Source organism: Phalacrocorax carbo, chromosome 2 (genome assembly GCF_963921805.1).
Source record: "Phalacrocorax carbo chromosome 2, bPhaCar2.1, whole genome shotgun sequence".
Lineage (NCBI taxonomy): Eukaryota > Metazoa > Chordata > Aves > Suliformes > Phalacrocoracidae > Phalacrocorax > Phalacrocorax carbo.
In genome coordinates this window covers 3406970-3430676 of record NC_087514.1, presented here as the reverse complement: position 1 = coordinate 3430676, position 23707 = coordinate 3406970, and the positions used below count along the sequence as shown (strand labels likewise).

The 23707-nt window shown below is 43.0% G+C and overlaps 1 protein-coding gene across 8 annotated transcripts in view; it reads right to left on the bottom strand.

Moving 5' to 3' along the window:
- The window catches only part of TSNARE1 (t-SNARE domain containing 1), a 511863-nt gene that overhangs the window by 270181 nt on the left and 217975 nt on the right, over positions 1-23707 (bottom strand). For all 8 annotated transcript variants that reach the window (XM_064442004.1, XM_064442001.1, XM_064441997.1 and 5 more), the window contains 2 exons: positions 8812-8902; positions 1534-1608 (listed from right to left, as the gene is read on the bottom strand). In XM_064442004.1, the coding sequence (XP_064298074.1) occupies positions 1534-1608; positions 8812-8902 (166 nt within the window). The remainder of the gene's footprint in view (positions 1-1533; positions 1609-8811; positions 8903-23707) is intronic.

Sequence of the window (23707 nt, the reverse complement as noted above, 5' to 3'; positions counted from 1 at the left end):
AGGGGAAAACAAAAAAGGAAAATGGATGAGAAAAACAGAGTCCAAATATTTACAGCTGGAATCATATGAAGATTCACATGAAGATTCCTCTGCTTTTTAAAGAGAAGGACATAGAAAAAAGTCTTATTATTTAGAAAAAGAAAAGGAGAATAAACACATTGAAAAGTTTGAACTTGCAGGAATTAAAAGTCTTCAAAGCTTCCAGAATGACAAGGTTATCAAAACTGAAACGCGCATTTCAGAAATGACAGCTAGGACGTGGATAAGTAGCAATTTACCACTCAGATTGGTTTCCTGACGTAACCGGGCATTCACAAACTGCCGCGGCTAATTTTGGTACATCTGAATTGACGACAGGTTTTTTTAAAAAAAACAAACCTACATGTACAGTTCAGATGGATTGTATTCATGAACATTAAAATAAAAAGCGTAAAAAAGGTCTGTGTATATGGGGGTGGAGCCTGAATCCTTCCAGCTTCTCATTTAATGAGATAAAGTTATTTTGTTTAAAGACCTGGCACTTGGCGTTTTGAATAGGATGGAGAAATAATTAAAAATACGAGATAGCACTAGAGATAATGTAATGCTGTTAAATAATATACATGCCGCTGAGCACAATTTTATGTGCTTTTATTTATTTATTTTCAAACTGTAGGTAGCAAGTGTTGCGAGATCAATCAGTACAGAATGTTTCTAATAGAGATACGTTATTAAGTGCATGTTGCCAGCCAAATTTCATTGCAGCTGTATAACTACAATGTATTCTCTCTACGTCTTGCAGATACGGGTCAGACTCATTAAAGTAGTACAAGAAAGCAACCAGAGTTTGTCCAGGTTGCGTTTTCATAGGATTCAATTATTCCAGATGTATGTTCAAACCTGTTACTGCAGGGGAGAGAAGCAGTTTGAGGATGGTAAATTTAAATCATTACTACGGTGTTTAAAAGCGAAGCAAATCTGCCCCTCAGTAGAGCCTCCCCAGGGTAAAGCGGGAGAGTGAGAAGCAAATGAAAGAGCTGGAGTTCGTGTTTTGTTTGTTTTATTAAACAGCTTGGTCTTGGTGACAGGTCCAAACCACAAGATGTATTCAGAAACTTTCTGGCAAAGCCATATAACACAGCAGAGCCATAAAGTGGGTTAACATTTAAATAAGCAATGTTGTCCACACTTCTTCTGCAAGCAGAAAAGGTGAAAGGGGCGCTGTGCAATCACCTCCCTTCTCCCCTGAAAGTGGGGGCACACCAAAATAATGTCATGGCTAAGCCACGGGAACCATTGAAGGTCCTACCAGACACACAACTGGCAAAAGCACACTTTTTTTTCTTTTCCATTGCTGCTGAATTGTTCTGCAGTGGCTTCCGTGCGCATATTCCAACGTAACGACACACTGCTTGACTGATAAAGAGAAGAGGGAGAAAACGACATGTGAGCAGCTCTGTGGAGATGCTCCATGCTCCTGCAAGCCACGCTCGCTCCCATGTAACGCATTCCCAAGCTCACCTACAGAAGAGTAGAAGCAAGAGAGACCCTCACCTTCTGCATAGCTCCATATCTCTGGATGGCATCAGACAGCTGGTTCTTCAGCCTGTCCAGCTGAAGTCGCTCTTGCTGTTTTGGAAAAACAGAGGCCTGGTTAGCAGATCTGTCGAGATAAATCAAGTAGTAGACTCTGTCTGTGACCATGGGAAACAGTCCTGATGGGAGACACCAAGTAAACAAAGTGGGCATAAATAGTATTCTAAAAATTCAATTTCACTGGGGCTAGCAGGATGCTACGAGGTTTTATTTTAGGAAGGGAGCACAAGATACTTTGATCTTTTGGGCCAAAAGCAATTAAAACCATGTCACCTTGGATATTCTAGGTAGCACTGAAGTCATACTACTGTGTGGGCTGCTATCAGAGTGGATACCTTCTTTGGCAGGGATATATAGTGGGACATTTTCCTATCCTGCTTACTGCATGAAGGGGGCCTCACTCCAATACCAGTCCTTGAAGACTGTGAAATGCAAGCAAATAAATACCTTACTGCCATCAAAAGAACAGAATGGCTGTGGCATGGTGTTCTGTGTCTACTTACTAAAATCCAGCCTCAGATAACACAAGGGAAACTCCTATAAAAAGACATTTATTTGGATGATACCCCATGACAGGGGTCATCACCTCATTTGATGGCAATGGGTGATTTACTGGACTTGAGAGGTTGTCGTGGTTTAGCCCCACACAGCAACTAAGGCGCCCAATGTGGGGCACAAAGGGTTTGAGATAATAACAGCTGCTGGTCACAGCCTTGATTCATCTGTCCTCAGTGTTAGTTTATCTGACCTGCACCATGCTCTTTTTTTTTGCTGTACATAATAAAGATTGGTGTTGGGTTTCTTAGTTTGCGGTGCTCTGCAGTGATTAGCGATGTTTTAGTGGGGAGATTTGTTATTAAAACAGTGGCCTTGAGCTTTATCTGGTGTTTGGGTTTTGTACTGAAGCCATTACTGTGCGTTGAGTACCACCTCATGGAGACAATTAGCAATTATACCTCTTCCTCTGAGAGGTTTTTTTTATGGAGGAAATACAGAATGGCACCTTCTCTACCTTATTCTGTGACATCTCCTCCTTCATTAAAATAACTTTTCAGTATCTTGAACATCCTTGGGGAGTTAAGAAACATCTATTGGTATTTCTTGGGAATATTGTTTCGGTTTTGTCTAAGGTTAATAAGCAATTTAAGGCTTGATAGTTATGAGTGGCAGGGTATGTGGGATAGTATAGGCAAATACCATGGGCAATGGGGACCCCCAGTGTTTTGTAACTTCAACCCTGAACAAGAGCAGAATCCTGAAAAACTAGTAGAGTATTTGGAGAAAGTATGTTGCACCCTTGCAACTCCAGAGAGACACAAAGCACTACAACATCCTGGGGCCTGGCCCATGCCTACCAAGCCCTGTTCAACACTATTCAGTACCCACAAGGGGAAGAGAAGGTCTCTGGATCTGAAGACAAAATGACAGGCACTTAGGCCACTCAAACCCCCACGACAGGCACTGCAGCCAAACCAGAGAACCAACCTGTGCTGGTATCAGTCACCTCTATACACAAGAAGAAGTCTTGGAAGCAAAAGTCAATTCATTTAGAAAGAGATAATGGAAGAGCAGGGCCATCAGAACAGGATGAGGAAGAGGCAGAACTCATGAACAAGGTGGAAATTACTCAGTCCCTATGCTTGATTGAATTGCAAGATATACAAAAAGAATTTGGCTTTCATCTAGGTGAGTACATTGGCATCTGGCTGCTCTGATGCCGGGATAACAGGGCCAGTAGCCAGGGGAAGGAAGCCAAACAATAGAGACCCCTTCTTGAGGAAGGGGGCATTGACAAAGCAATTGGAAAAGCCTCTGGAGGCAACTTCTGTCCGGATTGAGAGGAAGGTACCCCTTCAAGGAAGGTGTGATATATCACCTAGGAAAATGGACCACCACAGAGAAGGGTATCCAGTACCTGAGGCAATTAGCCATGCTTGAGGTGATTTATGGTGACCTGGCTCTTCATTCAAAGACCCAGATAAAGCCCAGTGCACACAACCCATGCGGCAGAAGCTTGTACAGAGTGCGCCATCCTCACATGCAAACTCATTGGTAGTACTGGCCTGGAAAGATGAAGAGGTACCAATGCTGGGGATGTGGCTAACAGACTCTGGGTTTACAAAGCACATACCTCTTCATCCCTTGTCATGGCTGTGGAGAAACTGATCTGGGAGGTCCAGCAACTCCACAAGAGGATATGTCCTACTCCCCACCGGTACGGACACTGTCTCAGCCATTAGGAGTAAGAGTCTCTTTGCTCAAGAGAGAGGGTACACAGACAGGCCACCCTATGGTTTTATCTGTGTGACCACGGAGAGGACATGAGGAAGTGGGAATGGAAAAACTACCTCGACCCTACAGGCACGGGTACGTGAGCTGAAAGGGAGAACACTCACTCAGGGAGGTTCTTCCAGGAAAGCTGCTGCTCCAGTTTCCAGTGAGCAATTCCCCAGACAGAGGAGTAGAAGCACTGATTTTATTTCTGAGCTTAACAGGGACACTTGTGCTTCGCATTTAAAAGAAGTGAGTTGTGACTGCCATGATCAGGACTAGAGGGGCCCTGCCTCCAGCCAGGTGGAGCAAAGGGATAACCGGGCTTACTGGACTGTGTGGATCCGATGGCCTGGCACGTCCGACCCACAGGAGTATAAAGCTTTAGTGGACACCGGCGCACAGTGCACCTTAATGCCATCAAACTATATAGGGGCAGAATCGATCAGCATTGCTGGAGTGACAGGGGGATCCCAAGAGCTAACTGTATTGGAGGCCAAAGTGAGCCTAACTGGGAATGAGCGGCAGAAGCACCCCATTGTGCCTGGCCCAGAAGCTCTGTGCATCCTTGGCATAGACTGCCTCAGGAGAGGGTATTTCAAGGACCCAAAAGGGTACTGGTGGGCTTTTGGTGTAGCTGCCTTGGAGACGGAGGGAATTAAACTATTTTCTTCCTTGCCTTGTCTCTCGAAGGCAAAGGCAAACCCATTCATGGAATTGCTTTTACTTGAGGACCTGGGTGCACTTGGTGGGTGATGCAGGATGATGGGAATTTGATTTTGGGTGAAAAAAGCCAATGAACTGAATGATATGATGTTAATTGCTATATAATACTCTATGTCATCACTACTGTGGTTGCTATATGCCATATCAATGGTATCACAGTAGGAATCCTCCAAATTAATGAAGAATGAACTTTGATTAAACCAAGCAAAGTGCAGCAGTGATGCAACAAGAACTGACTTCAGCATGCAACAATCCAACACCACATGCACACCGTGAAAGACTGCTGCCCTGAAAGACTGTTATGATAGTTAGAGCCTAAAGGCATGGACTAAATGAACTCAACAGACATTTTAGAGGGATGGTCCATAGACTAAGGGAATGATACCTCTGTCTGTATGTGTGTGTGCGTGTATGTATATATATATATAGGTACCAAAAGACAGGAGAAAGTGGTGGTGATTAATTGGAATGTATGGGAAGGTTAGGACCTGGCCATGACATAAATGGCATAGAATAAGGGCTGGATACTGTCCTGAGTTCAGCTGGGACAGAGATAATTTTCTTCCTTGTAGCTGGTATAGTGCTGTGTTTTGGATTTGCTGTTAGAATAATGTTAATAACACACTGATGTTTCAGCTGTTGCTAAGCAGTGCTTACACAAGTCAAGGACTTTTCAGCTTCCCATGTTCTGCCGGGTGCACAAGAATCTGGGTGGAGGGGGGGCACAGCCAGGACAGATGGCACCAACTGGCCAAAGGGATATTCCATACCATATGATGTCATGCTCAGTATAGTAACTGAAGGGAGTTGGCTGGGGGCAGTGATCGCTGCTTGGGGACCGGCAGCATCAGTTGATGGGTAGCGAGCATTTGCAGCGCTTGTTTCTTTTTCCCCTGGGTTTCGCCTCTCTCTCTTTCTTTTGTTGTTTTCCTTTTCATTACATCATCATCATCATCATCATCATCATCATCATCATCATCATCATCACCACCACCATCATCATCATCATCATAATTATTTTTATTATTATATTTTAATTATTAAACTGTTCTTATCTCAATCCATGAGTTTTCTTACTTTTGTCCTTTGGATTCTCTCCCCCACCCAACCTGGGTGGGGGCAGTGAGCGATCGGCTGCGTGTTGCTCGGTTGCTGGCTGGGGCTAAACCACAACAGCAGTCCATCAGCCACAACCTTCCTTCTGCCTCGCCTAGGGCGGCTTATCAGAAAACAACTTATCTCCACGTCTTCCAAAACATGTACCCAAATGTCACCACCTTTCTGTCTGGAGCTTGCCTCAGCAAGATACCTATCCATGTTTTAAACAAAACTGTTCTCCAAAGGAAGACACCAGTCTAGCCTGACGTTACTACCCAACATGCTGCAAAATCGCTGCTCTCAGAGGGAGTGTCCAAACCCAAACAGCGTTAGGCAATGGAAATTCTCCTAGAACTATTCTACTCCCTGCATCTCAGATTTCCAGTGTGCAGGAGTTTCTGTGTCCAGGTTTTACAGAGGGGAGTGAGCTGCAAGGAAGTGGGGCGCCACGTTAAAAACCAAGTAGCAAACAAAACCCTATCTACACTAAAGCTACTAAGTAGAAACATTCACTTCACAGCAATTTCAGCTGTTTCAGACGACTGCTTAAGAATACAAAAGTAAATTTTATAAAGGATGGGATAAACATTTTAAATTTTTAATGGTAGTATTTTCATACACAAAGATATCCCGGTCTTACAGTTCTTCATCCAAAGACTTAAAACCATTTTTAGAACAAGGCAAGTATCATTATTCCCATTCTAGAGATAAAGGTCTATAAACCTTATGTTTGTTATACATGCAAAATCAGATAAAGATTGCCACCCTGGAGAGCTGATCTAATGGTCCAGCACTCATCCTACAAAAGCCTGGAATTCAAGATAGGGCTCTCTACTTAAGTCCTTTGAGGTTAGTTTGAAAAGAAGCCATAAAATAGCCATGTGCTCTTTTACACCCGTCCCCTGCCTTGTATCACACTGATCCACTTACATCAGTATCTTTGCTCCTGAAATACTATTAATTTGCTCAGTTGGGCATCCTGACTCGAATAGCTCCAGCAGTACGTGGAGCTTCAATGGAAGCCAGAGAATTCCCACAGTGCACCTTGATGGCAGTGCATTAATGGTGGAATATAAGGAAGAAAGAAAAAAAATATATTTTTGTCTGTGTGTGCATGCAAAGCAATACACAGAATAATGGATCGGAAAGGACTGACTACAAAGCTCTAAATTAATGGAAGGCTTTTCATGCTGTGAGAAACTTTATGGGAGGACAGTCTGCAGTGCTACCCAGATCCCCAAGAGGGACTTACCGACCAGCACCCAATACCCACCACAACTATTGATTCTATATAAGGGACGAGGGCTACAGGCTTTATATCAAAATTTGTAGGTTTAATTACTTAAACTACACTCTGTTAGAAAAGAAGAGTTTAAAAAAAAATCCGTTAAATTAATTGACTTGGGTGCAGAAAAAATTATTAAGTGATGCCAATAGAGAGCAGGAAGTTTATTCCTCCTTGTATGACTATAATTGTTTGTGTGTCTATTTCCTTCAGCTCTTCAATATTCTCCCTTTAACTTAGCAATTTTTCTCCCCATGACAGTAAAAGCTATTCTCCTGAGAGTCCCCAGTGGACACCACATGGTCTTCAAGGGTAAATAATGACATTCTTGTGTGGCACTCTAACTGGGTTTAATGTGACCTTGTGTGATTCCTCTTTGGGTCCAATTTACATCACAAAGTGGAGCCAGGAGATCAGCACAAAAAAGCCCAGATCCCCATATCTCCAAGAAAGCATCTTCTGTTTCATCAAGCTCTAATGTAATTATTCTCAGAGCATGCAAGAAAAAGGAAAAAAATAACAGTCCTTGTAGACTAATCAAAGCAACACGTTTAAAAAGATCAGAGTATTAAGGTTGATGCCTGCCTAAGGTCGATATCTATGTATAAAGAACAGTCATTCCAGGCTTCCCTCCCTGTCCTCTGGAGTGGACCATCACCCATTCATTTTTTTTCAGGTGGGCTGAATTGCACATGGTCCTCCACGGGTTACAAAGGTAGCCTGGGGTGACTGAGCAATTAAATCCTTATCTCATCTGCCTTTTGACAAGTGGCATAAATCCAGGCTGTAAAAAACACCTGGACAGAGATGAGTTGTGTGTTTAGAGCAGTGTTTTTTCTAGGTGGAAGGACAGTGAGAACAGAGTTAAAGTAATACAGGAGTTTTGAAAATGGCAACAAGTGAGGATAAAACACCAACTCAGGGAGGTTCCTGACGCAGAAACCATATGAATACTGGAAGCAAGAACGTAACAGAAAGCTGCTAGGCAGAATCAAGTAGGAAAGAATTGTTCTTATTCTCATTTCAGGTACTGAATCACCTGTTATATGGGTGAAACTTCTCCTCAACTCTCGCCAGCTGAAGTTTGCCCCCCACAGTATGCTTCTCTTCTTCCGCATGATTCATACCACAGGCCAAAATCAGCAGGAACATACGGAGTATAAAGCTCTTTGTGGAAAGGTCAGAAACCTTCTGTTTGTCCAATTGTTGCACTGGGGACCAGGGAATATAGATCATTCATACCCCTGTGACGATGATGTTCATATGAATTGAACCTACTGATGACAGAAGTCGTCTGTCCGTACAATAGATGGGGTTGCTGTGGGTTAAACTGTAACTCAAAGTCCTGCTCTGATCTAGACACAGCCTCAGATTATCTATTCCCCACCACTGCTTTGCCACTAGGATAAAGCACTAAATGAATTTTGTATCGAGACACATTCCATTGCTTTGCCCTTTCCGTACACTTCAACACATTTCCAAACTCACCTGCACCCGGTGCACCCACTACACAGCTGAGTCTTTGACCAACACCAAACTCATGTGGAGCCAGGTGATTCCTGTAGTACTTTCACCCAAGCTGAGTGAGACCCTGGGGTAAGTGTGAGCTAGTCAAGGCTCTGTTGATGAGTTCTTGATTTCCAGTTCCACATGATCCAGTTTTGGGAGAAGAACTGGTTTCTGCAGCTGTTTTCCCATTGGTCATTTATAAATGCTTATTTTGTAACATGAAAGGAAGTTATAACAAGACATGGAGCTCAACAGCTTTACAGCACTCACTACCACTTATTTTTTCATTATTCCACCCTCCATAAGACACAGAAGTCTCCCACAACAGCATCTTGAACAACACGTACCCTGGATGAGCCTCTGACAACTTCAGACAACTGCTTGATGGCTTTGGTGCTAGTCGTGATAGTTTTATTAGTCTCCTGCTGGATTGCATGCCTGCAGAAGAGATGATGGGAATTGCAATTGAAATTAATTGCATAATGAGACACTTACAGAAATTTATCAAGCTACAGAGCAATTGAGACAGCACAACACACAGCACATGGAGCCACAGTAGAACTACGCAAGTCCAGGGTCTTGACGAGCAATGGCAGCCAGAACGCTGTAGAAAATACTAGCAAGGAGCTGCCCAAAATCTTCTTTCCATGATCAGCACAAAGACAATGGCTGTGGACCTGCAAAGTCAATGAGGGAAGATAAGGTGAAAATAGGGGGTGGGCAGGTGATGAGGACGTCACAGATGGTTGGTATTGCAATTAAAATTTTCAAAAGAAGGGTTGTATAGCAAAGAAACATGGGACTGGGGAGTTACTGGATGGTTTGCCCAGGAAAATTTTGTACTCAGAACAGAAACTTGAAGAGACAGAAGTTGAGCAGGAAAATTTTTCTCACCATGATCATCTACCTGCTAATCACAGAATCATAGATTTGTTAAGGTTGGAAAAGACCCTTAAGATCATCAAGTCCAACCGCTAACCTATCACTGCCAAGTCCACCAATAAACCATATCCTCAAGCACCACGTCTACCCTTCTTTTAAATACCTCCAGGGATGGAGACTCCACCACCTCCCTGGGCAGCCTGTTCCAATGCCTGACAACCCTTTCGGTGAAGAAGTTTTTACTGATGTCCAACCTAAACTTCCCCTGGTGCAGCTATGACATAGTATCTCTAGGAAAGCACTGTGGACGCGAAGGTGTAGTGCTGCTTTACGAGCACTGAAACAGGCAGGCAGGGAGCCAAACCAGTACCATCTCCAATCATGGTTGTCTCTCTCCTTTACACCCCAATTTGCAGTACCATTATTTCTTGTAAGCACTGGTTGCTGGCTTTGCTCTTTGAGACCATACAAAGTCGGGGGAAGAGACATAAATGCTGCCCAAAGGTGTTTATTAGCTCAATCCAGTAATTCTCAAGCTTTATAAGGTCATAGGGCATTTTCAGCATCTAAGCTTCCTCAGAGAGCACTTCACAACTTTTTGTAAGAAAGGTTTTCCATAATGCTTCAGTAAAAAACTCTATAAAGATGTGGAGAAAATGATCTTTTCTTCTCCCTTAAAGGACACATTTGAGCTCTTTTATCAGGCTGGGCGGGATGTGAATGGCCCCTATGTCCTGAAGACCCATGGGCCATCCTGGCTCTTCAGCTCCTTCCAGCTTCTCTGCCAGCAGTGATGGAGACCAGCTCTTTCAAGTCTTATGACAACCCTTTTGGCATCTCCTTTGAGGAACAAGGCCAGCCCCCAAACAGTCTTTACCAAATGCAACCTTAGCTACAAATAAATTGAGAGCTCTCAATGAGTGCTCCACTGTCATTTCCATCGAGGCAGGGAAGATGGACATAGGCACCACAAACTGAGATATTCACTTCCATAGCAAAGTCTGGCAGGTTTTTTTCCACTTAAGCAAGAGCTTTGTGCAGACAGTCCAGGTGGGAAAGCTGTCTAGGATAAAAGTACACTTAATTTTATGCATTGTACCTACCAGGTATACAAACGAAAGCTTAGCATACCATGAAGATAGTATCTCTTAGCTACAGAGTAGTGATTCAGATGTAACTTAAGGTTTGAACAAGCACACAGAAGGCATGGAATGCTTTGGCACCATACAGGAAAGAGAAATAATTTCACATGGAGACAAGAGTGGATCTGATAACCAGTCATTATGAGTTAAATTATTTCTATATCCATTCATGAAAATGCACTTTACTTATTTATGATGCCAGGACCCACTGCACCAGCTGACTAATTACATCACTTGTAATACGAGATGGAAGAGGTCATATCTACCACAGACATTTATTCTATGCTGTCATTGCAAGACAGGGAGCTGGGAATTGAATTCTGTCATATTGCCTACCTCGAGCAGTACACAGTTAGCCTGATCCCCAATCTTTCAATCAAGTAAATCTTGCCACCAAGTGCACGAATTTCACAAGCAGCAGTTTCAAGACTGAGACTTCCACAACTAATTCCTCTTAAAGGCACTGGAGTTGACGTCCAGTCATTTTGCAGACCTCATTAAATTATCAGCCCACAGAACCAGTCAGGGATTAACATACCAGCAGTTCCCCATCCCCAAAGTAAAATGGCTTGTTAGGCTCATGCATTTGATCCTTCACAACCTCTGAAGTTAAATAAAGTCTCCTTCATTTGCATTCTAATGTAAATTTTATGTTAGATAACTTATGTAATAAATCCACTCCACGCACAAACTTTGCACTGAGCTGCTGCGAATTAACTGGGAACGCGAGTAAAAAGAATAAAAGTTCCGCCTTCCACCTCTTAATTCAAAATGCACTTTAACTGATGTGCTGGTGCTTGATTTTGGCACTTCCCACTATGTTGTCAGCACAATTAACTTCTTATTCTTCAGCCACAGAGATATGCTCAGGAATCAGAGAGTGATTATATTTAATTTACATTAAATGCTATTAAGTTCTTCATTAAAAAAAAGGCCTTGAAACTCCACTCCCTGCAGAATTTTATTTTAATATGTAATGGTAACAAGATATGTCACTATTATTAGTAGTAGTATTATTAGTATTAGTATTATTAGTACTATTAGTATTAGTATTATTAGTATTATTACCTTGCTTTATATTCCCCTGCCCGTGGAAGTGTGGAAGTTAAGTAAAGGGGGGTCTCTAATGAATAAAATTCACTTCAGAAAAAGTTCTCCACACAACAGTAAGTTAAATACTCAGCCTGTGGAGATACCAAGAACCTAAGATTTAAACGTTGTAAAAGACTTATCTGTCTGCAGCTCTACTCTGAAAATAAGCACTCTAAGAGTAAAAACAAAAAGGGCGTCTCTTAGGAAGAATAACATCCCTTGCTGTGCGTTTCTGTATGCACAAAGATTGCAAAGACAATGCACTAAATAATACACGAGACGCCACGCTGCTGCCTAAGAGTTTCCTATGGCTGCTGTTTTCTTTACCAGAGAAGTACGGTCCACCGAATTCATAATCTCCAGAGCTCAGCTGCTTACAGTTTGTTCTTTGAACGATTGTATCTCTAATTTATTTATCCAGTTTCAAAATGAGCATAGCAAAGAGGCAGATGCAATGACGGCTGCTTCCCTCCTCCGCAGGGACAGAATGAAGGAGCTTAACTACTGTTTGCGCTGTTTCTTTGAGACGCTTGATGAATGACCAAGTCAACAAAAAGTAATCAAACCCCACATGCAACAGCAAAGACCGACAAGGGAAAGACTTCTCTCTGCCTTACTGTGCCTCCTGCCACTCACAATAATCCCAAAGAGCTTTGTTTTCTAGTTCCAGCAGGAGAAAGGCATTTTCATTTATAATACAAGATATGGCTTATTTTACTTTCATCTAATCCCTAATAAAAGAGAAATAATAAGTTTTTCAGGTATAGATCAAGGATACTTTTACTGTACTGGCTTAAACTTCACTAGATTTAGTATCCCCTTTGGCAGAGTGCAACTGCATAGCAATGGTGTACTTTAATGCATTTAAGAGTTGGGTGGTCAAGTAGGTTTAGCTACAGTTAAGCCAGGTCGTGCAGCATAACTTAAACTGTATAATTGTCTCTTGCATAGCAGCTGTAATGTTTACCACTCACTGCAGTTTTCTTGTAGAAAAAGAGGTAAAAATTCTAGTTTGGGGAGCAAAGCACTGAGCTGCATGATCTCTGGCTTAAGGAGAAATAGGATGAGTATATGCATTTACACATATTCCATAGTTGTTGGAGACATAAATATGTAGAAGTGCATCAAGCATGCATCAGGAAATTGTTTGTAAGACTTTAGTCAATCTCTTCCCTGCCTTACAGCTGGATTTTGTGAAGGACTGGTGTCTGTGGGAGCTGCTGATAGGCCTCAGCAAACTCTAAATGCATGTATACAAAATTTTATGTATTGACCATAGGCACAGCCATGCGTAGCAAGGCGTAACTAGTCTCTGAGGCTCCCATTCATCTTTCTTGACCTAATCAAGGCACTTAACTTCAGAGCAAAGCCAACGGAGGTCCTTCATGGTCTGCGGAGAGGGGGACCTCCAAAGGCACTGCAGAGAAGTCCACCCTTCAGCAGTAACCCACCACATTTGGATATCTCCTACACAGCCAGGATGATCCTACGGCAGAACTAAGGATATTTCCAGAAAAGGGTGGTCAGGGTGGATGTGTTTGACAGTTGTATTAGCAAACGCTTATCTACAGGATGGAAACTTGTGCTGCCTTAGATCACTGTAACTTACTGCTCATCTTCTAGGGCTGCTGGTCTGTTTCCACATGCAGGGAGGGATCAACACAGTGGGCATCTCTCATCTCTAAGTATTTATTGCAGATGTAAACAAAGCAGAAAGATGAGCTAGGAGGAAAGGTTGTTTCACAAAGCCCTAAAGTATCTTTACTGTATCATTACAGTCACCAAAGAAAGAAAGGCTAAATCTACTTGTTCTGGCTCCAAACTGACACTCACAGCTCTTTTTTTTTCCCCCTTTCTCCTTTAGGACCTGATTGGGCATGTTGAGAAATCACTTACAACAGAGCAAAATAAGAACTCTAATTCTGGTCTGTCAGCAAACCCCTTTGCATAGGTGTAAATCATCCAGCAGAGTAAAAGTCGGGAGACAAACGGACTGCTACTTCCAAGTTTCAAGCCACACAATATTCTATAATAAAAGTATCATAGATTTCCGATTTGCCTGTCACTTGAAAGTATTAGGAGACCTGGTGCTATTTTTCTTTAGGGAGCTGAGGGGATGGTCTGTGGCTATGTGGGAAGAGAAGGGGAGGTATTTTAAATCCACCTGGCATGGGTGCTGTGTCATCTCTGGAGATGAACACGGCTATAGGCTAGCAGCTATTTTGTTCAGCAGTTCTGGATTAAAACATATCAATTGTAGTCAGAAAGCAGTCCTCACAAATTTCATCAAAGAAATGCAACCATTTTGGCAATATACAACAATGCAAACCCCAGCAAAATTATCCACAGTCTTTTCAATACCTATCAGGCACTTTTTTTTTTTTTTTGCATTACTTCTTAAAAATAAATAATAAAAAATGAAGCAGTTATTACTAAAATAAGGTGGATGCTTGCTCCGCTACAGAATTTGACCAGTCTTTGCAAGCAGCTAGTTATACACTGACCTGCTACCAGAAATTCAGGTTTGTGTTTTTCAACAGAATTATCTCCAGGACAGTATATAAGACCTCCCTCTTAACCCCGCATCACCTACAGATTAGTTCAGCAACGCCTCAGACTCCATCTGTCAAGTCGTTACTGACAGCTCAGAAAGCACTCAAAACAGGACCCCATGGGAAGCAGCTTAACAATGTCACTGCCATTAGTCACCTCTCCAGTTATTTTTCCTTCTCCCACCCATGCTATTCCCAAGTAAGTTTTAATTTTACATGTTTCACTTTATTTCATAATAAAAGAGCCCCTTGGATCCTTTGTAAACGCCTTGCTAGCACTGAGCTATATTACACCTCCCTCTCTCTCATTATCCAGTAAGCCTCTTAGCTTATCAGAGACAGAAATTAATTTAATTCACCATAATTTCATTTTGATGAACCCTGGTGCCTACTGATCATGATAGTAGTTTTTTTTCCCCTCCAGGTGCTGATAAACTGCTTATTTCTTTTTACTATTCTTGCAACTTAGGTTGTACAGATGTAGACCATCCTCCTGCACCACATTTCTGCAAAAAGCAAGCAGGTCCCTCCCTTTCCACACCGAGGACCTCAGCTGCCCTCCGTGAGCTCTTAACATTCACCAGCATTTACACCATTTCCCCGATAATCCTTTTGATGCCCTAAGATAAATGGCATCAAACCACGACTATTCTGATTGCTTTACCTGTGCTTTCTAATTCTGTTGTGCCTTTTGTATTTCTGCATTAATGAGTGGACCATGGCTTAGCATCTGTCACAGAAAGGTTACTGGGATGTATTCCTGCAGTAATTCTCAGCAGTATACCCGGAGGTGCCTGTAACAACACTAGAAAACAACTAAGCGACATAAAACCTACATACAGCTGTTACCACGCCTTTCTTCCAGTAATTTATTGTAGCTCTTTGCTGAAGCTTGGACCAGAGCCATCTTTCCAGGGTTTTCAGAAGCATTACGCCCATCTAAGGCTCGGGGGTGCTGCATTTAGGACTCTGTAGCAGGAGTTAATGGGGCCAGTCAACGTGCAGGGAGAGGCAGGGAGAACACCACACTATATATAAATATATATATATAAATATATATATATTTTATATACCATAAAAGATTGTTAGAAACTGTCCCCTTCTCTGAAATTTGCAGAGATATGGACATGTCTTATGTTTCGAACCTCAAAATCTTTTTTTGGGAACACTGTGTATGTGGACGCCAATATAAGCAAGCATCTTCTTACAAGGTGCCTGTTGCAGACCACAGCTATGGACACAAAATGCAGTAAAAAATATCTCAAACCCAAAGAACTTCATGCAGATAAAAAAGCCAACTGATGCATCTGCTCTAATAGGTTTTCTTATAATATACACACCTATAAACATTAGCTCTTGCATTTCAGAGCAGCACCAGAAACAAAAGAAGCCCATGTCTCCCTATTTAGGAATTTCCCAGCCATAAAACTGTCTGTGGCAGGAGCTGACTGAGTGCAGGGCCCAGCCAGGGACATGCACAGGCTCTGCATGCCACTGCAGGAGATGGCAGTCCTATCTATTGTGGTTTAATGTTAATCCCAGTGGCCATATCCCCATGTCTAGCTAGCAGTCCTATGGAGTTTTAGGGTCATGGATGGTTTTAGGGGCACCACTTCACACTACATCAGTTTTTCTGTCATTGCTGGATGTGTTTTTATATAATATGACACGATGCCATGTTATCAATGATACGGCAAAGCATCCCCCTCGCTATATGCACCAATGCTAACCAATGAATAAATCTGGATAGACTGGATGAGTGAGTGTGGGACCACAAGTGTGCAAGAACATCTCCTGCACACACACGTATGTAGAAAAGCCAGGGATAAATGGACAGGGGATAAATTGCACTGCAGATTAATTTAGGCTATTATCCTTCCCACACTCGCCCTCTTGGTTTCAGCATTTAACGTGGGTTAATACTTGGTATGGTGCTGTGAAAAGTAAAGATGAAGGGCACTTTACTGACGTGAATGAGTGATCGATTGCTTTAGCTCTCCTTGAGAAACTATGCTGAAACGATCATTAATAAAAGAGCCAGCGCTTTGTACCTTGGAGTATGAAAAGTTTTAGTGAACAGAGATGTAGATCTTTTAAGGCTTTATTCTGATTTTAAAAGTTGCTTTCGTTGGCAAGAACATCCAGAGCAAACATATGCAAAAAGGGACTAAATCACACAAATTTCCGAGATGTAGGCATTTTCACTCCAGAAAATACATGTTTCATTTTAAAAAAAAAAAGCCAACTTTGCTTAAAACCAGGCAATTTTAATTGAAAAATGAATCCATTTCACTCAAACGACTGCAAGGCTTTTTTGTTATTTTGTGAAGTGAGCAAGAAATCAAAGGCAAACAAACAGCTCAAGACACCTTTCAGCTTTCTGTTATTATTTGTGTATTTCTAGTTAGAGGTATTAAAGCACAAGCACTCCTATGTGTATACTTAAATTAAGTGATATGCCTAAACCCAGTTCCTTGATCAGGATTTAGGTGAGAAAGAAAAGGCATTGGCAGTGATTGTGCCACTGAAATTGTCAATGTGTAGCAAAAAGGCTGTCTTATAAACCTATGAAAAATGTCTACCCTTTGACTAGCAAGAAATCTAAAAAGAAAGGCAATGACCAACCAATTATTTTTCAGTCTAAAGTGCAAAAACAGGTGGTTTATCGTCTCCAAGAAGCTCAGCTCTAAGAATCAACAGAGAAACATGCAAGAAGCATTGCAGCAGTGCACAGACTTTAAGGCTTTGTGTTCAACCATGGCAGGAATCAAGTGCTATGGGTTTCAGAAGGAAGCAGCTCGTGGTGGGTTCACCATAGCTGGACACCAAGAAATTCCCACCAAAGCTGCTCTGTAACTTCCCCTCCTCAACTGGACAGGGGAGAGAAAATATAACAAAAGGCTTGTGGGTCGAGATAAGGAGAGGACAGGAAAAGATCACTCAGCAGTTACTGTCATGGGCAAAAAAGACCTGACTTGGGGAAAATGAATTTAATTTACTACCAATCAAATCAAAATAAGATCATGAGAAATAAAAACTGAATCTTAAAACACCTTCCTCCCACCCCTCCCTTCTTCCTGGGCTCAACTTCACTCCCGATTTTCTCTTCCTCCTCCCCTCCAGCAGTGCAGGGGGATGGGGAATGTACGTTGCGGTCAGTTCATCACACGTTGGTTCTGCTGCTCCTTCCTCCTCAGGGGGAGGGCTCCTCACACTCTTCCACTGCTCCAGCGTGGGGTCCCTCCCACAGGAGACAGTCCTCCATGAACTTCTCCAGTGTAGGTCCTTCCAATGGGTTATGGCTCTTTATTAACTGCTCCAGCATGGGTCCCCCACGGGGTCACAAGCCCTGCCAGCAAACCTGCTCCAGCGTGGGCTCCTCTTTCCACAGGTCCTGCCAGGAGCCTGCTCCAGCACGGGCTTACCATGGGGTCACAGCCCCCTTTGGGCATCCACCTGCTCAGCGTGGGGCCCTCCACGGGCTGCAGGTAGATATCTGCCCCACTGCTAACCTCCATGGGCTGCAGGGGCACAGCCTGCCTCACCATGGTCTTCACCACAGGCTGCAGGGGAATCTCTGCTCCGGCACCTGGAGCACCTCCTCCCCCTCCTTCTTCACTGACCTTGGTGTCTGCAGGGTTGTGTCTCTCACATGTTCTCACTCCTCTCTCCAGCTGCAGTTGCACAGGTTTATTTTTTTTCCCCTTCTTAAATACGTTAGCCCAGAAGCAATACCACCATGGGCTCGGGCTTGGCCAGTGGCGTGGCCATCTTGGAGCCAGCTGGTGTCAGCTCTATCGGAATGGGGGAAACTTCTAGGAGCTTCTTACAGAAGCCATCCCTGTAGCCCCCCTCGCCAAGACTTTGCCATCCAAACCCAATACACAGGTCAGCAAAGGAAACACATCTGACGAAGTTACGCTGACCCCCCACACCGTCCCAGATGACAAATGAAGGAAATGTCACCATAAAGCTTGTAGAACAGCTTGGAGGAAAATTTGACACACGTTGATTTCCTTAATGGGTAACGTGAAGACACTATTTCAAAAGAACAGCACTGAAAGTCAGTGGGACATCAGGTTTGGTAGAAATCCACCTTTTAGGCACTGAAGAAAGCCCTCATAAACTGTCATACTGAAGTTAATAAATGTTGCACTGTAAATATCTATTAGTTAAGCTGTCTGGGCAATGAAAATGGATTCACATTTGCAACAGCTGTTGAAGACAGATGCATAATCCACTACAGTGAAGTATCACAGAAAGGAACTGAGCATTTAGCAAACTCCTGATGTATTTAACTTATTTCAGTATCATCACAGGCAGAGGCAGAGGCATAGCTTCTGGCTTCCAAGACAGATGTGTACAGATCCCACAGCCTGTGTTTCTCTTGACATCTCTTTCTCTCCTGGAAACTCCATTCAGAAGAGACACAATGATTTTAGGTTTAGTTACCTGGGATTTCAGTACATCTTCCCAGACAAACCCACTTCAAACACAGCTGATCTGTAGAGTCTGTATGCAGTGAGACCATATCCTTCTAAATAGATAAGCATCTTCTGGACTTCTCCTGTATCACACAGTACACACTCACCCCTTTCTGTCCATAAAAATCATGATCTTAATATTGCTCTTTTATGTGCTCAAACATGCTCATATTCCCAAACCAGACCCTCCAACACCTGCCCCGGTGCCCCACATCTCACCTCCGTGGTCTCAACCATCACTCCTACAAGTCCTACAGAGAAGCAACTACATTTTCTGTTCCTACCATTTCCACACACCCAACAATACCCACTTAACCAAAAACAAACACCACCCCCATTTTCTCTAATTCCTAAAACAAAACCCAGCTTCACATTGTGCTGGTTTTGGCTGGGATAGAGTTCATTTTCTTCACAGTAGCTAGTATGGGGCTGTGTTTTGGATTTGTGCTGAAAACAGTGCTGATAACACAGGGATGTTGTCGTTACTGCTGAGCAGGGCTTGCACACAGTCAAGGCCTTTTCTGCTTCTCACCCCACTCCACCAGCGAGTGGGCTGGGGGTGCACGAGGGGTTGGGAGGGGGCACAGCCAGGACAGCTGACCCCAACTGACCAACGGGATGTCCCACACCATATGATGTCATGCTCAGCATATGAAGATGGGGGAAGAAAAGGGAAGGGGGTAGGGTGGGGGGACATTTGGAGTGATGGCGTTTGTCTTCCCAAGTAACCATTACACATGATGGAGTCCTGCTTTCCTGGAGATGGCTGAACACCTGCCTGCCCGTGGGAAGGAGTGAATTAATTCCTTGTTTTGCTCTTCTTGTGTGTGCGGCTTTTGCTTTACCTATTAAACCGTCTTTATCTCAACTCATGAGTTTTCTCACTTTTATTCTTCTGATTCTCTCCCCCACCCCACCAGGGGGAGTGAGTGAGTGGCTGGGTGGTGCTGAGTTGCTACCTGAGGTTAAACCACAACAATACCAACAGTTTACTATTATATTTCTACCATGTATCCATCTCTCTAAACTCTTATGCCTTATCACAAATCCATGTATTCCCAAAACATAATCCCAATCCCACCCCCTGAGCTAGGACGTGATCTCTTGCCCCATTACATAAAGCATGGCCACTCACACCCTTCACCTGCACAACCCCAGCAACCAAGACCAAGATTTCAGGACTTCTCACTCTGGTCCTCTGATTGCATCTCCTCTGATATGGGGTGCCCACACCACCGCCCCACCCACCTAAAATTCATCCCACTTTTACAAACCGTTCCCGTGTCCTCAGCCAGAAGTGTGGCTCTCAGACTGCCTGGGACAATTGTACTGGGATCAGAATGGGAAGCTGCAAACAACGTTACCTTCACAGCTCCTTTCCAAGGTGATCGCTCCCACTGCTCCAGAATATGACATCCAACTGCTTACCATGGGTTGGAAAAGTCTGCTCTAATGGCATTTTTGCTAATACTGGGTATGCTTTACTTATGACGACCAGCTCCATCAGCTCCCCCACAGGAGCAAACAAGTGGCCTTAAGTGCTGCACAGCTTGGTCTTGTTTTCTCTCTCTCCTCCTGTTCCTGCCCTAGAAGGGGTTTGGGAGTACAGCGGTAAGCAGATAGGGAAGCCAGCTGGAGGAAGGAGCGGTTTTAAAGTACAAAGTGAAGCGTAAAAGTTGAAGTTGGTAACAGTGCTGGCGCTTTCTGAACACCTTCCCTTGAGGCACTTACGCCAAGATCTATTTTTTCCTGATTTTTTTTAAGCAGGAGAGAGGAGAAAAGAAAAAAGTGAAAATAATATATAACAGAAAACAGCTTTAAAATATGTTTGCTCGAGAGAAGGGTTTTTTTGTTACGGCTTTATTTGTTTTCATATTGCACTTCGCTCTCAAAAAGCACAGAGGTGACTAAAAGGAATTGTGCTGGGAAGAGAAATGGATCTCAGCAGCCTACTTACCACCTATTGCTCTATCCCATATACTTCATATGCCTCTTTAAATCTGACATCTCTGCAACTTTCTGAACATAAGGGCAAGCTGTGAAGTGCAAGGAAAATTAATATATTTATCCTGCACAGAATGCAATACTCTCAAAATATAGAGTTCTTGATCTCTAAATACTTTTCTTCCTATCTCCTTCATTGTCCTTTCCATTCAACTTAGGTTTCACTCTGCCTTGCATCGCCTTACTAGCAACACTTTAATTTAGCAGGCAGAAAGATGTCTCTGTCTTTTTTTAGGAATGATTAGGTTTCCAAAAAAAAGAGACAAAATCTTAAAAGAAACGCTACTGGTGAGGCTTCTCTGCTCATCAGCGCCACATTTCATCAGTTTAAAGATCCTTCGGACTCTCAGGTGACAATAACGCATAATTCCCAATGTACCACAAGTCGCTCCTCCCCACCACCCTCCAGCTCACATCAGATCATAAACCAGCCTAGCAGTTAGATTACAAAAACACAAGGCACTTTATTGGCCAATAAAACACCTGCAAGAGCAGCCATGTGAATGAAGACCCCATTTTGTGGGGCAATAAATTTTGCACTAGGACCCTAAAGGCACTGCTATTACTGGAATTGTGCAAATCACCATCCACGGTCCATGACAAAGCGTCTTAGGCTGTGGCCAGAAGGACGAGTACTTCCAGAGGGAGGGCAACAATTAAAATGCACTGCCAGTGGTCCAAAAAAATTGAACTTCAAGGAGATACTTCCCTAATAAGAATGGGGCACAAATATACAATAGACGGATAAACAAACAAAATAAAAGATCTGAGGAAGTTCATTAAATCAACAGGCTCTGAGGTTTGTTTCAGGTGAGGCAAGACTATCTATTTCTGCTGGCAGGAGGCAATGAAGCAAACACATAATGAACTCAGATAGAGCAACTCGCTGTTTACAGTGAGGGACAATAGAAATATCCAATTGTTCCAATCCATTCAAATGTGAAAACTGTAAGTCCCGTTATCAGAAACCTCTGCTGCCGATAGCAAATTTGTTCTCTAGGGGAAAAACGGATTCAGCTTAAGAACTGCTGTTAAGAGTCCCATGCAGATGCTTGAAAGCAGAAAATTACCTGATGAAAGATCAATAATATTTCTCCTCTTCCTGAATTGAGGCTTATGTGCAGAATAAAATATTTCAGGGACTGATTCTTTGTTGCCTTGCTTCAACGCAGGCTATTGCAAATGTAACTAAGCTAGGAAATCACATATTTACGATCATGTTGTGAAAATCACATTGCATTTGTGCAGGTAGGGACACAAAAAGAAAACCGAGGAAGTCACACTCAGTGCACCGTTCAAGCAAGCATATCAGCCCAAACATGTTTCCTTGCAGTCTTAGCGCTTAAAATCAGACTTGCATAGAAAATGGTAACTATGCTAGGTTTATGCAACAGCTGCCAAAAGGTTGTGCACATGGATCCAGCTGACAAGTTACTGAAATGGATACAGCAGCAATCTCCATTAAAGGCCCGATGCACCACAGGAGAGGTGTTACTGACCTTTCCTTTTAAAATAAAAGGGTCTTACATCAAAACAGGGTCAGGCTGATGTGCAAGAAGCTAAGAGGAGAGATCCTAGATATATTTTTTTCTCTGTCTTTCCCAAATGAACAGAAGAGTTTGTTCAGCTGAAAACTGTCTGGAGTACAAAGGGAGAACAAGTGGAGTACTTCTGGAGGACTTCAGGGACATGAGATCATGGGTAAATGATGATGGCTTGGCTCATAAGGAGCAGAAAGAGGTTTTTTCCCCTCCTACTTGTTTCCCAGCTAACTCAAATCTATCAGGTGGTGAGTGCTGTGGTAGCACCAGGAGGCACATGCCAACTCGAAACTCCTGGACTGTTTTTGAGCTATCTCAATTAATAATTCCATAGTTGCCTAATTAAACCCATTAAAATTAAACAGTAAGGATAATATATTAGATTAGGAAGCAGATTCTCTCATGCTGAAAAGAAACATGTCTCCTGTCCTTGTACCTTTAATCCTGGACTGGCTATCAGATGGTACTGCCACATTCATTAAATCCCTTGGCTTTTTAGGGACTGAGCACCTCTGATATACTGGATTCTAGATAATTTTGGTATTATCCCGAATGGGACTTACTACCATCCAGTGTTAATTCTTTCACTAACGTCAAATCGGCCACATATCCCAAGCCATTCTTGGGTCTGTTTTCAGGACTCTGACTAATTGTACAATATACAAATGCTAAATGACATCCAGATTCTTAACTACTAATGTATGTGATGTCCAAGCCAGCCATCTAATCACCTGTCACCCAGGACTGTGTCACCCTGTAGGTACCAAAATACAGAGTGTGGCTCTCTATTTACTTAAAGGCCTGTAGGAACTTACTGTCTGTTCCTTCCACGGGTTTAGAAATACCTGCGCAATGGAGACAGGCAGATCTCCTGCTCTTAAAGCTCTTTTGCTATCCACACTGATGGGTTCCTGCCCGGAGAACCCTCAAAAACAATTCTGCTACTGCCAACCATTGTACCATGTCTTCTGGCTGGAGCATTCGCCTGGATCTCTTCCCCTTATCCCGAAGTTGTGGATAAGATGTGAAGATAAGCCAGCTGAAGGCATGAAGTCAGCATGGGTTAGTTATAAGACATTAATGAACCCCACCATTTTCCTTAACTGAGGCCTATGCAGCACAACAAGGTCCCCAGAAGCCTGCTCAGAGCTGGCCTTGCTCTTGAGCAGGGCTTGGACCAGAAGACTATTCCAACCAACACTATCTTGTAACTTGAGCACTGCTCAGCTCACTGCATTGATGCTTTTCCCAGAAGTTATCAGCTTTTTCCCAACCGCTTCAGTCCAAGGGCTCTCTGTAGGCTGTCTCTGGTCAGTCAACAGAATTTATCAAGATGTTTGGAAAGCCCTGAAGCAATCATGCAAATTAAAAAAATAATAATAAAATCACTACTTCCTGATTATCTACTTTCCCGTATTAATGACAAAAGAAAAAAATAGATTAAGTCATTGCTCCATGGAGCAGCTAAGAGAGCTGGTGATAATTTTTAGCAGCACTTGCCAATATTCTGCCCATACACTTCATCCCATTAGCCTAACATTAGCTG